This window comes from Papilio machaon, chromosome 13 (genome assembly GCF_912999745.1).
Source record: "Papilio machaon chromosome 13, ilPapMach1.1, whole genome shotgun sequence".
Classification (NCBI taxonomy): domain Eukaryota; kingdom Metazoa; phylum Arthropoda; class Insecta; order Lepidoptera; family Papilionidae; genus Papilio; species Papilio machaon.
This window is the reverse complement of record NC_059998.1, coordinates 6,447,633-6,462,901: the sequence shown is the minus strand read 5'-3', so window position 1 is coordinate 6,462,901 and position 15,269 is coordinate 6,447,633. Positions and strand designations below refer to the sequence as shown.

Below are 15,269 nucleotides of genomic sequence, written 5' to 3'. Positions count from 1 at the left end.
AAAAAATCCCTTTAGGATTCGTTATAAATTATAAGGTTACAAAAACCTTTTTGTTTAATTTGATGATGGAGAGGTTTTAATTTTGTTATTTAGGTTTAAGTAATAAAACAATCAGTCAAACAGTTATCTGCCTTTAATCCGCCCCTCTTCATAAACCAGCAGCCATAGTCTTTCATTCGGTACCGTTACAGGAAGAAAAATGAATACACTATTACATAACGTTACAGTTTGGTTTGAATATGTGTTACAGATGAAGTTATGTGTAGTAGACCTTTATAATTGTATTTAAACTATTTTATTATAGAGTATACATGCGGATAATGAAAACCAGTGATGTGACGCGATTTTGCCGTTTTATTTATTTAAAAATAGCTTTATTACAACGGGACTAGCAGTTTTATCGTTAAAATTATTATTTGTACTTAGCATTCTATGCTTCGTTCTATTACGCTAATGTTTGTGGGGAATCAGGTTTCTTTTTTTATTTACCGGTACTAACAAGAGTAACGTCCTAACATATTGTATGACAAAAACTATATAATTACTCATCTTTTAATGAAATTGGAGGAACAAACGCTTTAAGCATTATCCACTACTGATTGCGTATAATACATGAAATACTAATTATGACAAGTAAAATCTAGTATTTGGGGCATAAGTTACGGACACCGCGATTATATTATATGAAAAGTTTACAAACGGCTGCGGTTTTTTTAGTTTTTTTTGCATATTTTTTACTATCAACTGCAGTCATAAGATAGTTAAACATAACATACACACCCGTAATCCAGCGGGGTAAGCAAAGATAATGGATTTCCATTCGGCACCTTTTACTTCTGCATTCATATAGAATAGGTTTTGGTGAAAATTTTAGACGCCAGAAAATTATTTAAAAAAAACCTGATTCCATAAATATAAGTACATATTTATATTAAAGCAATATCGCGTCACACTTGTCGATTGTCTGTTTACCTTACTGCTTCTTGTGGTTGTAGTGATGTGTGTTGTAGTCGATAAAAAATCCCGTTTTCTTATTACATTAATTTAGATTATGGCCGAACATTCCTCGATTTTTTTTCTTTATCATCATTAAATACACATTTTTTTGCATTTGTAATAATTTTTGAAAATATAAATTTCGTTAATATTTTTTTATTCACCTTTGTTTCCTAAATATTAATCCAAATAGTTTTTTCATTATCCTTAATATTGTATTTACAATTTTTCAACAGCCGAAAAATATGTTCAATTTTTTTTATAATATTATTTTTTAACGACTCTTGTTACAGTAGTAGGTAACAGTACAAATATTAATGATCACAAGTTGGTTTTCATTGGTCATTAAAATACATTAATTTACAGCCTTATCACTATCGCAATGCACTTAACAGCAGGTCCTACACTAGCTTTACAACTTAAATATTTATACAAATTAGCCCTCATTCAAACGGACGCTTATTTACCGCGCGTTAAAAAAGCGTTCAAATTGAACAAATGTATTTCCTTTTATCTGTTCGTAAGGCAACGCTTTTTTATTGCGCAGTGTTGCATTGAGCGCTGGTCGAACGGAACAAGAGTGATTTTAAAACACTGTAACCGCAGACGCGGCATTAAAAAGCGCCCGTACGAATGATGGCTTACATATTGTAAAGAAAAACTTAATAAGTTAACACAAAAATGATCCTGTCACATCTAATGTCGTTCGTTATTTTAATTATTTGTATTGCTATTGCGTTAAATGTTAATTTTTTTTTGGAAAAATAAAAAAGTTTCCAGAACTTCATAAGTACAGTGTGCACATTTTTTGAGGATTTAAAACGTAAATATATAATTTAATTTTTTTCCAAAACTCTATTTGTATATAATATTTCAAAATCTACTTTCCAAATGCGAGGTAATTTTAATAGTTTTTTTTATTTGTATCTTCTCAAAAAATTTGCACACTCAATGTTTTATATTATAACGTGTAAAGACCTCCTGTTATATGTATTTCGTATTAGAAAATGTCTTATAATACAAACAAACAATTTGCATTTTTTTAAATTAAGGCAAACTTTTAATCGCTTAAAAATTATTATTATTAGCAACAGAAACCCAACTTGAATATTTACTAAATATCTTAAAAAGCTAGGACTTACCTATTATAGGTACGTAAAATTAATAATACGTTTCAATAAACTAAAAATACGTGAACAATATTTACAATTTACGACACCATACAAGTAATTAAATCTACACTTAGTATCGCTTCACGCCTATCTATTAACAGAAACTAACATTTGAAAGAACTCTCAGTAGGCCACTAAGACAAGACATATTGACTACTTCATAATATCCATAGTACATATAACTATAGTGCGACATTCACTAAGAACAACGAAATCAAATCAAGAGTATTCCAAATAAGTTAATATCTATTATCTACTTCGCTTTGACGCCGAGACTTCGGTTTATTGTACTTATTTACAAAATGCAATTATATTACAAATAATATTATAAAATAAAATATAAGTGTGTGCACAATTTTGAGGAATTTAGACCTTATGCTTTATATAATAAGAATTCGAGGCTAAATGCCGTAAATAAGATTCCACTCCTAAACATCGTCATAGTTAACTAATATATAAAAGGCTAAAACATTCACGTATCGCTATCGGTGTCGGCACCGACTGGTTACGTGCCCATCGTAAGCCCTTCATTAGAGTGAGTGAGACTGACATTATTTCGTGGATGCGGCACGTCGCTCATTATTAAACTTGTCGGTGCCGACATCGGACAAATATACGTGAGTACTTTAGCCGTTTATATATTACTTAATAATAATTTTTCATGAAAGTATGAATAATTTAATCGTTATAGTCGTAAAATTGAAACAGTTTGAAATTAATTTTGGTTACATAAGTGCATTACAATGCGACAGTCGTACTTTGTCTTTTGTACTAAACACCTATCTTTATAAACTACGAATACCACTCATATCATTGTAAAAGTATCTACGAGACGAATATATCAGTCGAAAATTGTATTTTAACAATTACATTTTATTAAAAAAAACATAACTTACTTTATAATGTTGGCTGGAATCGTTTCAGATTCGTGTTAAGGCCAAATGTTGATTAAAACAATACATCAGAAGGGAATATCGATTATTTAGAATTTAGCAAAACAAAATGTGTCACGTTGAAAACTTCTACGTGCTTTCTGAAGCGAAACTATCGATATATCAAACTGCCCATCACTATTTGCCGGATTCATTCTTGTAGTCGTGTAACGGAATTAATTTGCTAGATTTTGTTGTACGTTTTAGACTATTCCCTTGGACATCATGCGAACTGTGTTCTTGAGCGCTTGGCGCTTGTTGCAGAACCATATTCTGATGACTTCCCGCTCGTATCCTAGCTGGTGCGCGAGCCCGGTGATCTCTGTGCCTGGAAAATTACGATATAATATAAGAAAAAATAATAACCAAGTTAAAATATAGTTTTGTACTCGTGTTTAATTTTTGGCTAGATTTGATGGTATTGTTATAGAGTGATCCTATAGAAACGAACAAGATATGTACAGAATATACAAAGAGAATATAAAACTAATAATTTTCTACCTGAAGGATGGGTGTTCCTTTCAAAATGTGCGTTGAGAAGTTCGAGGGCTTGAGGCGTGAAAGATGTCCGTCGTTTGCGCTTTTTACTCGGCTCCATACCAATGAAGTCCGTCAAATGGTTCTGTCCGGAAGCGTACCTGGAAAAAACAAAGAAAAACATTAAATTGATAGTTTATTCTTAGACAATAGTTTCTTAAATGTAGAACAAAAATCTTGTTAGTTACTCTTGTTGCCATGCACCAAAACTACATAAAGCACATGCCTGTAAGCTTAAGTACGCAGACAAATTTTCTCGACTCTATGTAGTGTATAAAATGTAAATATAAATGCAATGAAATTCAAGTTAATAATTAAAAACTTAATTCGATCATCTCAATCATGAAGTTTGGAATAATACAAAAAGTAAAGACTTTAGGGATAAAGAGAGTTACAATAATAGATTTCCTTTAGCCCTTTGGTCACCCGCAACCTTGCCTGGATATGTAATCCAGGCAAGGTTGCGGGTCCATCTTGAAAATCTAACCACACTGCGCTACTTACTAACAAGTATATCCAATGTGTATTACCGTTCAGTATTCCCCGACATTTAAACTTATATTATTTATATAACAATACAACTTTGTCACACAAATCCGCGCTATTCATTAAGTTGCAGAAATATAGCCTTGTAAATATTGTAATTTTAATGACGCTATCGAAATGTGGGTGTACCTACAGGAATGCTAAGGATATCCTGGAGAGAAAAAGTACTGTGACCGTACTACAGCGTATGAAGAAAAGACTATAGAATATATATAGTAAAGAAAATAAAGCTGGAATATTTTGGTCACATAATGAGAAACAGAAAATATGAACTGCTGCAGCTCATCTTTCAAGGGAAGATTCAGGGAAGACGAAGTGTTGGACGAAGAAGAATGTCTTGGCTAAAAAACCTACACCAATGGTTCGGAAAAAGCACCCGTTCGTTATATAGAGCCGCGGTTTCCAGAATGCTGATGACTTGTTGATCACCGATCTACGCGAGAAGATAGCACTATAAGAAGAATGATAACAGTGTGGAAATTTACCACAAAAAAGGCCTTGGAAGGTCTTCTAAAACGCCTCACTTTTGTGCTTCGGACGCTCCGTCTAGCGATATAAGTTTATGACAAAAACATGTCAAGTTTATACAAACCGAATCGATTACAATACGAACGTCACATGGAAACAATGAACCTCGCTCTGTTTTCATAATACAATATTTATTTGAATACTCTTACATAAATGAATTTTCATTTGATGTGACCATGTTCAGTCTGTTCGCGTTTACTTATGTATTGCCTATGTCAGGGATATTGCCCTGAGTCGTGACAGTTAGGGTCCATTCACACAGAACGAGGCGAATAACAGAGCAGATTTTGCATCGCAACAAGATTTAATTTTATATTGCTTAAAGAGCAAGCGTAAACAAGACGTGAATAGAAATATTAAACCTTGTTACAATCGTTTAAACCTCAATATTATTTGCTCTCCACCCCGGTCCGTGTGAACGGATTCTTAGCGATAGTCCAGTTTTTACTTAGTCCCATAGTTAATATATGTAACTGATCGTATTATGTATTTTTACCATTCATCTTATAAAAGATACATATCAAGAAATAAATCAATAATCTTAACACGCCTATAAAACACATAGCGCAACGTACGCAGGATTTTTTATTTTTTTATTTAACAACATTAAAAGTTAAGTATTAAAATTTACAAACAAAATTAACAAGATTATTTGTATTTTTTAATTCAGCATCAGAAGAAAAATTACGTAACGAACAAAACTACACAACGATGGCTTCTATGAGGGGTGGGCTTTTAAGCCTTTTTCCAATTATTATGTTCATACAATGGGTTCATTTAGCCGTATTCTATGATATTCAAAAACAAATAAATGTATTTTTTGGTTAGTATCAGCACAAATTGGTCGAGTATAAAACCCAATCGAACGATCGGCTCAAGACAAGTTAAAGCATCAGAAGAGCGGTAAAGAGGTGGAGGTACCACTTTAGGAGTTGTACTCAGTATTTGGCGAATGTTTGTCGAAATAGCTGCGGTTTAAGAAAACATATAAATAAAAAAATAATTTTTATAATACATATATGTCAAATCAGAAAAAGCAGTATTGCCAATGATTCAAACACGAACGCGGATTTCGTCAAGCTGATAACAAACCCAAATAAGTGAAAAGGAAAGGTCCGTTAAGTTACGTGTTGTCTGCGTAGGAGGTAATAAAATCCTACTTAACCTGGAAGGTCATTCAAGTTGTAAAACTTGGCGCGACTGTTTAAATGTTAATTGCCTAGCTTAGATATTTAATGAGATATTCGACTTATTAATATCCTGTCGTTCTTAGTATTAATAAATCAATTAATCTTAAAATTCCATTAAAATTAATGAAGTAATATTTAATACCATTCATTTATATGAATATTGTTCTTTATTACATTTTCTGTTTTGTAATTTTGCATATACATAGTTTAAACGAAATTATTTATCAAAAAAAGTAGATTAAAAAAAATATTATAGATATTGCCCTTAGCGGAAATCTTAAGAGATCACGACCATTACGGTTTTTTTTCGCATAATTTGTTTTTTCCTACCTCGAATTTCGGGCTAAACTTAACAAATTTTGTATCGAAATTTTTATTCAGCTTCAAAAGTTATTGAAATAGTCGACAGGCGCTTGAAATTTTATTAGCATTGCATTATGAGCACGGAATTTACGAAAATTTATTGAGAAAAAAAAAAATGTTGAAGCCAAAAATATAAAAACGTTAGCTCGAGAGTTTTTGTCAACTCGACAAATTAAAAACGGTTAAATGGAATTAAAAAAGCTGATTTGCTAGTTATTCCGTTTATAAAGAGAGTAGGCACGAGCTATCGGTATTAATTCAAGGGCTATCGTAGCAGAGGTGCTCGTTAAAAATTACCACGGAGGACAGGGCATTGCGAATTCAACGCACCATTTGCAATGTTAAAGTCTTACCGTTGCATCCAGATAATGCATTTTAATGATGCAAAATGTTAAATCGATAGATCATCGCATTGGTCCGTTCCTCACACAATATTAAGGTGCCGTCGGAGATTTAAACGACACCTGGCCCATTCCGAATGGTGATTTCATGCGTCGCAAACCTAACGGTACATCATACGTTCTATTTTTAGAATTCATTTTTAATATCGTAATTATTATGCTTTTTGTAGTATTTTTACATGAAGTTAATGAAAAATTCAGCGGCAATTGATTATGTAACTAATATTACTTGTTAGGACAAAAATTTACCGATATTTCGTTAGTAACTGTAGTCAAATTAAATGGAAATGAGAAATTGTAACAAACCTATCTAAACAATTTTATTTTTACAAGGCTATACTCACAAGTTTATTTAAAACAGACATGTTTGTATCATCAATTGAAATATGGAAACTTTTTAAAACAAAACAATAAACGATAAATGACATTATTTCTCATTTCCATTTAATTTGACTACAGTCTCTACTAAAACTAGAACATTAAACTATACAATCATGCAGTTAATAAGAGTAACAATACAAGCCATGCTCAAACACACGTCAATAATAAAAAATATGTAATGAACAGAAAAGTTGCTGTAAGCAACGCCGTGGCATACGATATAGTCAAATGATAGAAACACAAAGAAAAACCAAACACGACAACATGTTAGTAATGGGGAGAAGCATTAATGGACGTAAGAAGGAAAACCTAGCCGACAGAAGCTCTGTTAGTCCAGATTTGAGAAATGTTTACATCGTTGCTAAGCATCAAGGGCCAAATGTGTCACGACACGGTACAGTACCACGCACAAGTTCACTCAAACAATGATAGTTACCTCTCTTCGGCTTCCTTCATCCAACGTTCGAGCACCGGTTTGATTTTCTGCGCACTTTTTGGTGTTATATCCAATTTCTCAAATCTGTATCGAACACAAATTGTATCGTTAGAAGTAAACGTAAAAATTTCTTTGCAAGAACGCCGAACGCACGGTAACTAAATAAGCGATCGAAAAATTTGAGAGGGACGGAACGGACGATCTCTCATCCCTGATACAAATTAACGTAGCCGAAACACAGGACATTGACATGGCGTTAACGATAATAGCGACGGAGAATAAAAAAAAAACAATAGGCAATTTAGGCCGGCGGAGTAATCAGTTTGATTAATACTGAACGCGGTAACAATAAAATGAATTCAATTAGAGGCGAAAGGTAACGTATGCCAATGCCCTGGCTTTAAATTGCGCAAAACGAATAATACTAAATGAAAGAAAAAAATAATAAAGAAGAGTAATGAAATAATACATCATGCCAGATTAGATGGAAAGTTAGAAATGTATAGACACAATAACAAATCAGATAAAAGTCTCACGGCGTTAATTCATGATGCGTCAATGTAACACCTTTGTCTTAACATCAAAATGTAACATCGGTACTGATCCACGACGTTCTTACTGTAATTACCCGTATGTAAATATCGTATACGTGTGAAAGCGAAATAAAGAACACCAGAAAGATGGTAATTATTTATAATTGTATACATACATCCCCACTGTATGATAGAGATAAGATTATTAATAGCGTTGAAACATTTTGATTTAAAGACAGGCTGCGCCTGCGCACGGTGTAACTTAAAGCGTGTGCTTAATGCAAGTTGCAGTCGCGTGTCTTCCAACTTATCAACACTTTTAGCATAACTTAGCTTATTTACAAAATGTCAATTGAATATAAATGATAAAGTTGGCTTTAATTAAGATAATTTGGTAGACACTGCGTGTTAGGGAATATAAAAACAAAACACATACATGTTTTGTTGCTGTGATGACAGCTGAGCTGCTAGCATCTGCGAAGCCAGGGCACTGGGAACGGTAACAGATTATATTAAATTCAATGATCCAGTGTACAATGGCCAACCCCCGATCTGGAGGGCGGTATAGCTGTATTATTAGAAGAGAAAAAGCCGCACACTTAACTCCATTATATATCCTATTTATTTAAATATTATTTTTCATTGAAACAACATAAAGTTAAGACAGAGAAAAGGTTTATTTGTTCACAGTTAATCCTAATACGTATCTATTATTGTATTTTATAATTCTAATCATGAGACACTAAATTGTTTAGATATTAGATACTATGAAAGGATCTTTTACCACACCGTAGTTTTGTAACTTCCATCAGATAAAATTGATAATTTTTTTTGGATCAAATCTATACTTGTATTGAGTTCAAAGTCTATTATATTTTATATATTCAAAGGTTTGTTGCAATTATGTGCATGATTCATTTAAAAGTTATATTGGACAAGAGGTGAGTCTCATAAAATTGTAATCTCGTTGCGGGATGGACATGCCTAATTCAATATTTGTCGACGTTCTCGTTAGTGGCAATGACCATGAGAGCATCGATCATATTACATTTGTAAATCGTAAGCCAACGTGATCTAAATTCAACTGATACAAAAATATTATGGCTTATACTGTGACGATACGACAAATATTTAACAAGCCTCTTATTAAAAAATTGAAATGTAATTTCTAGAAATAAAGAAATAATAGGCAATCAAGAAACTGTTATTAATAAGTAATCCATTTAATAGTAATTCAAGTTGATTTGGACATAATAAAAGGGGTAGACGTTGTATACCTAGCAAGGAATCAACCTAACGATATAAAATTGGAGGGAGTCAAAAGAAAAATTAATGGAAAATGAAATCACGACACGGACAAAGACAGGGGAATTCTACTCTTTTAATTACACGAAAAAAGTAATTAAGGCAAGATAATTAATTAACTGGAACAGAAGTAACGATTAATGATTTTATTATACGAAAGGAGGTCGGCGGGGTTGGCCGATTGAAATTTTCTTCGACCGGTTCGACCAGCGTAGGTACTATTTACAATTTGATGGTGAAAAAAAAGCCGTACCGAATCATTTTCATTACATTTAATTAAACTCTTTTACGGCCAAATTGTACATTGTCGAGGCTTCAAATCAAAATAAAGCTTTATCGTTACCATTGATTCTTCTTGAATACTTTAAAAATTCTTTTTTATGTCATGGAGTTAATTGATTTTTTTGTATTATTAAGAAAAAAAAATTAAGTTTTACATTACTTAAAATTAAGTAACTTACTATGTGAATGAGTTTAAAATGTATCCAAAAAATATCATGTTCGTAATATTGTTAAAGCTTATAATTATTTGTGAAATTAAAAGAGATGACGCATTTTAATAACAATTGATAATAAACTCGCATTAATAGAGTTGATTAATAACCAAATATATGTAAATTTATTCAGCGATAGAATTGAGTACGATGAGTAAAAAATATACATAATAAATATATGTATGTAATAAACAGTACATAATAAGTACGCACGCGCTCGCCTCTAATAAAAAATGGTTTAAGCCCCGAGACAGCCGACCGAAACGGAAGCCGTCCGAATCGTAATTAATTAAAAGAATTGTAAGCAATGAAAGGAGTCATGCTGTTTTACAAATCACTTCAATTAACAATATTAAAAAGTTGGTGTGATAACTGTTCTTGGCTGCGTGACGACGTTGCTTAATACAGAAAAAAAAAAAGGTTTTCGCCTGCCCCGGGGGACTGACGCGAATTACTTTGACAGGCGAGCTCTATTTGCCCACGCTTTATTACTATGATGTGTTGATTAAATTGTTAACGTGTTGACATTACAATGTTTAAAGATAATAAAAATACAGATTGTAAATTTTTATCGCAGACTTAAAGAAGAGGGTATTTTGGTACTCTTTTGAAGCAAAGTGTATACTCGTCTAGACAAGCGTGCGACTTTAACTCTTATTAACAAATAAGCATCAATTATAACAACTGTTTTAAATTAAAAAAATTATAAATAATAAAGTTTTTAGTATTGTTCTCACCTGCAAATTGCGCTTTGGCTATACGCTGGTCCTTCGGTGACGGATAGCGCCTGCCCCACTTGCGTCTGTGTCAGCCCCAGCCCGAGCCGTCGTAGCTTGAACGCCTTCGCAAACTCTTTGATGTCCTCGAGGTTGATGCCGTCCACTACGTTACCAGAAGACTGGCTGATTGTGGGCTGGTCTGTTAAAAAGTTGATCAAGTTACATGTGATTTGTCAAAACCAAACATTTGATTCTGATGAAAGCTAGAAGGTATGTGTCTTAAGGAATTAGTAAACACATATTTGTAGGACGGTATTTTTAAGTCTGTGTCTGTATGTTATTAAGTAAAATCAAGCATAACTTCTTTCTTTAGTATCGTTCAATTTTATACTATGCCAGAGTGTTCTAAATCAAACGACGTTTACTTAACGAAACGATTAGGGCATCCCAATCGTAGCGGCGGTGTAATTATAGCCAGGTTTATTAGGCAATTAATGTAATCAGTTGATGGTGGCATTTCCTAATTATGCGGGATGTCATTAGCGTGGAGACGTGCTGCCGCGGCGGCGGTCGGCCCGCGACTGTCCCACTCCCTGCTTAGCTAACCGATGACAAATTACTTTTGCTACCTACCCGCGCTAGTTTAACCAGTAGTCGGCACCAATTAAGACAAGGTGGGGTTGGTAAATTGGCAATCGCACCCCCATTTACCGGTGTTCCAAACTCAGACGATTGCTAATATCATTTGTTATGTACCGATGAATTGTTATTGTGTTCATTCGTTTCCATCTTCATCTCATGTAATAACTTTAACTGTTTAGGGTCTTTGATTAGAGTATAACTTGATTATGCCACGAATGACTTTCAATAGGAACTCAAACTTTCATATCCTTTACAGATTTTTTTCGAACTTTTACGTATCTTTACAAATTATGTAAAATTTTGTAAAATACTTTCTTCAATTTTCACTTTACAGACAGTAGTACAACTACAACAGCAAAAAGATCACGTGAACTAATTCACGCAAGCAACAAGTTAAAATATGTTCACGTGTTACTGATTTGAAAGAATTACAAAGTATAAATAGGGCGGCCTCATCTCACTCATCGTTCGTCGAGATAGTATCAAAAGTGCTCCAGAAAGCAATATCTGAAAAAGAACACGCACACCGCTTGTGTTATGGCATTTTATATCAAACACGTTGAATTGAACAATTTGTTATTTTTCTTTGAATATTTTATGATTCGAATCAAATATATCTTTACTAAGAAAAGAAATGAACTTTATTTGTTTTCGAAATGCTTCCAAAATAAATGACGTTGGTATAAAGAATTCTTTGAAATTAAATCTAAAAATTATAATGTTGCTACCTCATTTTCCGATGTATATGAAATGTATGGGTTTCCCGGATTAAAAATGGATACGGTTGCCTTATTGACTTAGTCTATAAAAGCAAATCTTGATAAGTTTTGTGACAAAATATCTTCATTAATATAAATTAAAGTCTAGTATAGTGAGTATAGCATAGTTTCAATTGAAGGTATTAAACTAGTACGAGTGGTAGATAACAAAGAACTTTAGGTTTAGCCCCCGAATCTATTTCTAATATATACGTTTATTATCCACTAATAGTCATTTGTTGCCTGACAGATGGTTAGAATTGACATGAAAATTTATAGTCCACATGAACATAAAACAATTACGTATATTAAAAGGCGAAAAATGAAAAGTGTTAGGTAAGAGTTTATCTTGTCCAATTACGGACCATCGCGTGATGAGGCGCACCCATTAATTAAATTACGAAGATAAGTCAATTGCTCGAGTGTACGGCGTACCGAATTCAACAATAACTAATGCATCGAGATACCGTATTCTTAATTGTTTAATACATGTTATAAATTAATTAGACACAATTAGAACTTGCGTGCGCGACTGTACTTCGTTTATTGACCCGTGTTACGTGTAAGCGAGCCATTTTAAATATGTAATGCCAATTGAGTATTTTCGGCTGTTACGTTACTTCGTTGTTCGATTGTTTTTAAGTGGTGTCCTTTTAGCAATTACTACCTTAGAGTTTTTTTGGTATTTTTTTTATTGAACACTATGTATTTTATTTTTTAGCTTTTTCTTACATTGCTTTAAATTAGATAAACTAAATAAAAATCCCGGCTTCACTAATTTCAGACCTGTCGGATGTCCTTTCTTCTTCAGGTTGAGTAGATAAACGGGATAAAATCTAAGTGCCCGGTTCAACACGACTCTTATATGATGTTTCACGAAAGTTTTAATAAGTTGATTCAATTGATTGACATCTTCATATATCATACTAATATTATAAATGCGAATCTTTTTAGATGGACGGATGTTTGTTTGAAGGTACTTCCAAAACGGCTAAACGGATCTCGATTAAATTTAGTATATATGTAGAACATAGTCTGGAAGAACACAGGTTACTAATCCAATTTTCACGAACGGAGTCGCGGGCGACAACTTATTGAACATACAAATAGGACTCAACTAGCAATAAAAAATAATCTCTGTCACATGAATTTTAGCCAAAAATCTATTTAATGTAATACAAAGTATTTACCTACTTGATAAATCAGTAACCCTCGGGAAAGTAATTCTTATGAAACGGTATTGATTACATTAAGAACTTGAAAGGTATTTCATTTCATTGTTTATTTCAACGGAAGACATTACCCAGAGCTCATTTGTAAACCCTTTCCTTATATTTACTCTAATCACTAACGTTCGAAATTGTTTCCTATTCTGAATCAGCTTAATATCAGTTTTGCGTTTGTCGAATTGTAATACCGCAATCAAATGCCATAAGTTTGAGTTTCAATTTGTATAAAAAACATATATAAAATTCTCGTGTCACAATGTTCGTTCCCGTACTCCTCCGAAACGGCTTGACCGATTCTCATGAAATTTTGTGAGCATATAGAGTAGGTCTGAGAATCGGCCAACATCTATTTTTCATACCCCTATTAAATTTTTTTTAATTGCGCGCAGACGGAGTCGCGGGCGACAGCTAGTATAACAATAAAGACAACAAACAGTATGTTTTTAAAACATGTGTCACGACAGTGAAATTTCACGGTGAATAACAACAAAGTTTATTATAAACGAAATCGGACCGCCATTACAATCAAAGCTTTAATTATAGTTAATTAAACATATCTAAATTATTAGTTTGAATCATTTTAAAACAACATAAAAAAAGAACAGGTCAAGAAACTTAATTTTCAATATACCAAAATTTTATTATTAGTAAGGAATTTTTTTTTTATAAATAATTATACATTTGTTCCAATATCTACAATACGCACCGAATCGTCTCGATTCTCGATTGCGTAAATCGATTCCTATCCGTTTTAATATCGATTATAATTAACTGTCATTAAAGTAACCATTGTAAGTACTTTCGGAATAAGTTTTCTTGAAGAATTTAAACGTTAGGTAAAACTTCTTCGGTAACAAACGACAAGAACTTTTCACTCGATAATTAAAAAGCCATTTTTCTGGAATACTGATATTGGGAACGAACTAAAAACTTTGTAATTTTAGAAATTAACGGTTATTTTTTTCCAATTAATACGAGACATGTTAATAAGTATTTTACATATATAAATATATCAAATAAATATTTATATCGACTAATCGATTGATGATAAATAATAAAAAAAAAGCAAACAGCATAATGAATCACAAATTTTACTTATTTATCAAGTTGTACTAAAAAAAAATATGAGCCAGTTTTGCACCACCTGTATATTGACTCATAAAACACTCGAGGAAATGCCGCTTTTTAAACCAAGGTTTTTTTATTATGAATATAATTACAATTAGGGCTGCTTGAATTTGCTTGAAACGTGTTTGAATTTGCTTGGTGCATATTTGAGATAAGAGCGTAACGTATCTTCTGGTTAGAGTGGCTGGTGTGAAACAAGTCACTGGAAGTCTTTTGTTTAGTCATGGAATTAGGTTATAAGGCTTTTGGTCAAAATTAACAACCTTTATTACAGTTAGCTGGCTTCAGAAGTATGTTCTATCTCTGTGACTAATTTCAATATGTTGAGTTGCGGAGTTATCGAGTAAATATGTGAATCAAGTGATCCTACCGGAACCGTACACTTTTCTGAGATTATGTGTGTTCCAGACTGTGTTCTACATCTATACCAAATTTCATTTAGGTCCATGCAACCGTTCTGGAGTTACCTTGTGACAAACATCCATCTATACATCGAAACATTCGCATTTACAATATAAGTAAGATATGTATAAATACATTATCACTGTGAGATTCTACTGTTGCGACATATTTACAAAAACATTGTTACCCCTCTCTTTTTGTATAGGTGTTTCCGCAGTGTAAACTCGGCAATGAGTTCTGATTAATTAAAACATTCACTTGTTTCATAAAGCCACGTAAAGTTGTTCACCTCGCCAAATCCCAAATCAAAATTAAATTAAAAAAAAGGACAAATAACTCGTGTTCTTTTGTACAGCTCAAATTCAAATGGCAGTTGCTTGGCGACTAGTCGGTCCAACTCTTTGTTTCTCTTATCGATTGCTCTCAATTTTATCGGCAGCGTTAATTATTTGTAATGGGTTTTAATTAGTTAATTCATTGATTTAGTCCGACGGCCGCTGCCTACGCCCCTTGGTCGGCGTCTTTGATGGCAAAGCGATCGATTTCTACGTTTTTATATATCATGAAATTTGTTAGC

At 32.8% G+C, this 15,269-nt stretch overlaps 1 protein-coding gene across 8 annotated transcripts in view; it reads right to left on the bottom strand.

The window, feature by feature from the left end:
- Positions 1-2,133: 2,133 nt before the first annotated feature.
- Positions 2,134-15,269, bottom strand: part of LOC106720967 (POU domain, class 6, transcription factor 2) — a 123,806-nt gene continuing 110,670 nt past the window's right edge. For 5 of the 8 annotated variants that reach the window (XM_045680458.1, XM_045680459.1, XM_045680460.1 and 2 more), the window contains 5 exons: positions 10,552-10,732; positions 8,452-8,505; positions 7,483-7,566; positions 3,602-3,738; positions 2,134-3,428 (listed from right to left, as the gene is read on the bottom strand). In XM_045680458.1, coding sequence (XP_045536414.1) covers positions 3,304-3,428; positions 3,602-3,738; positions 7,483-7,566; positions 8,452-8,505; positions 10,552-10,732 — 581 coding nt within the window. In that variant the 3' untranslated portion in view covers positions 2,134-3,303. The remainder of the gene's footprint in view (positions 3,429-3,601; positions 3,739-7,482; positions 7,567-8,451; positions 8,506-10,551; positions 10,733-15,269) is intronic. The other 3 variants (XM_045680462.1, XM_045680461.1, XM_045680464.1) reach the window with 3 other exon arrangements.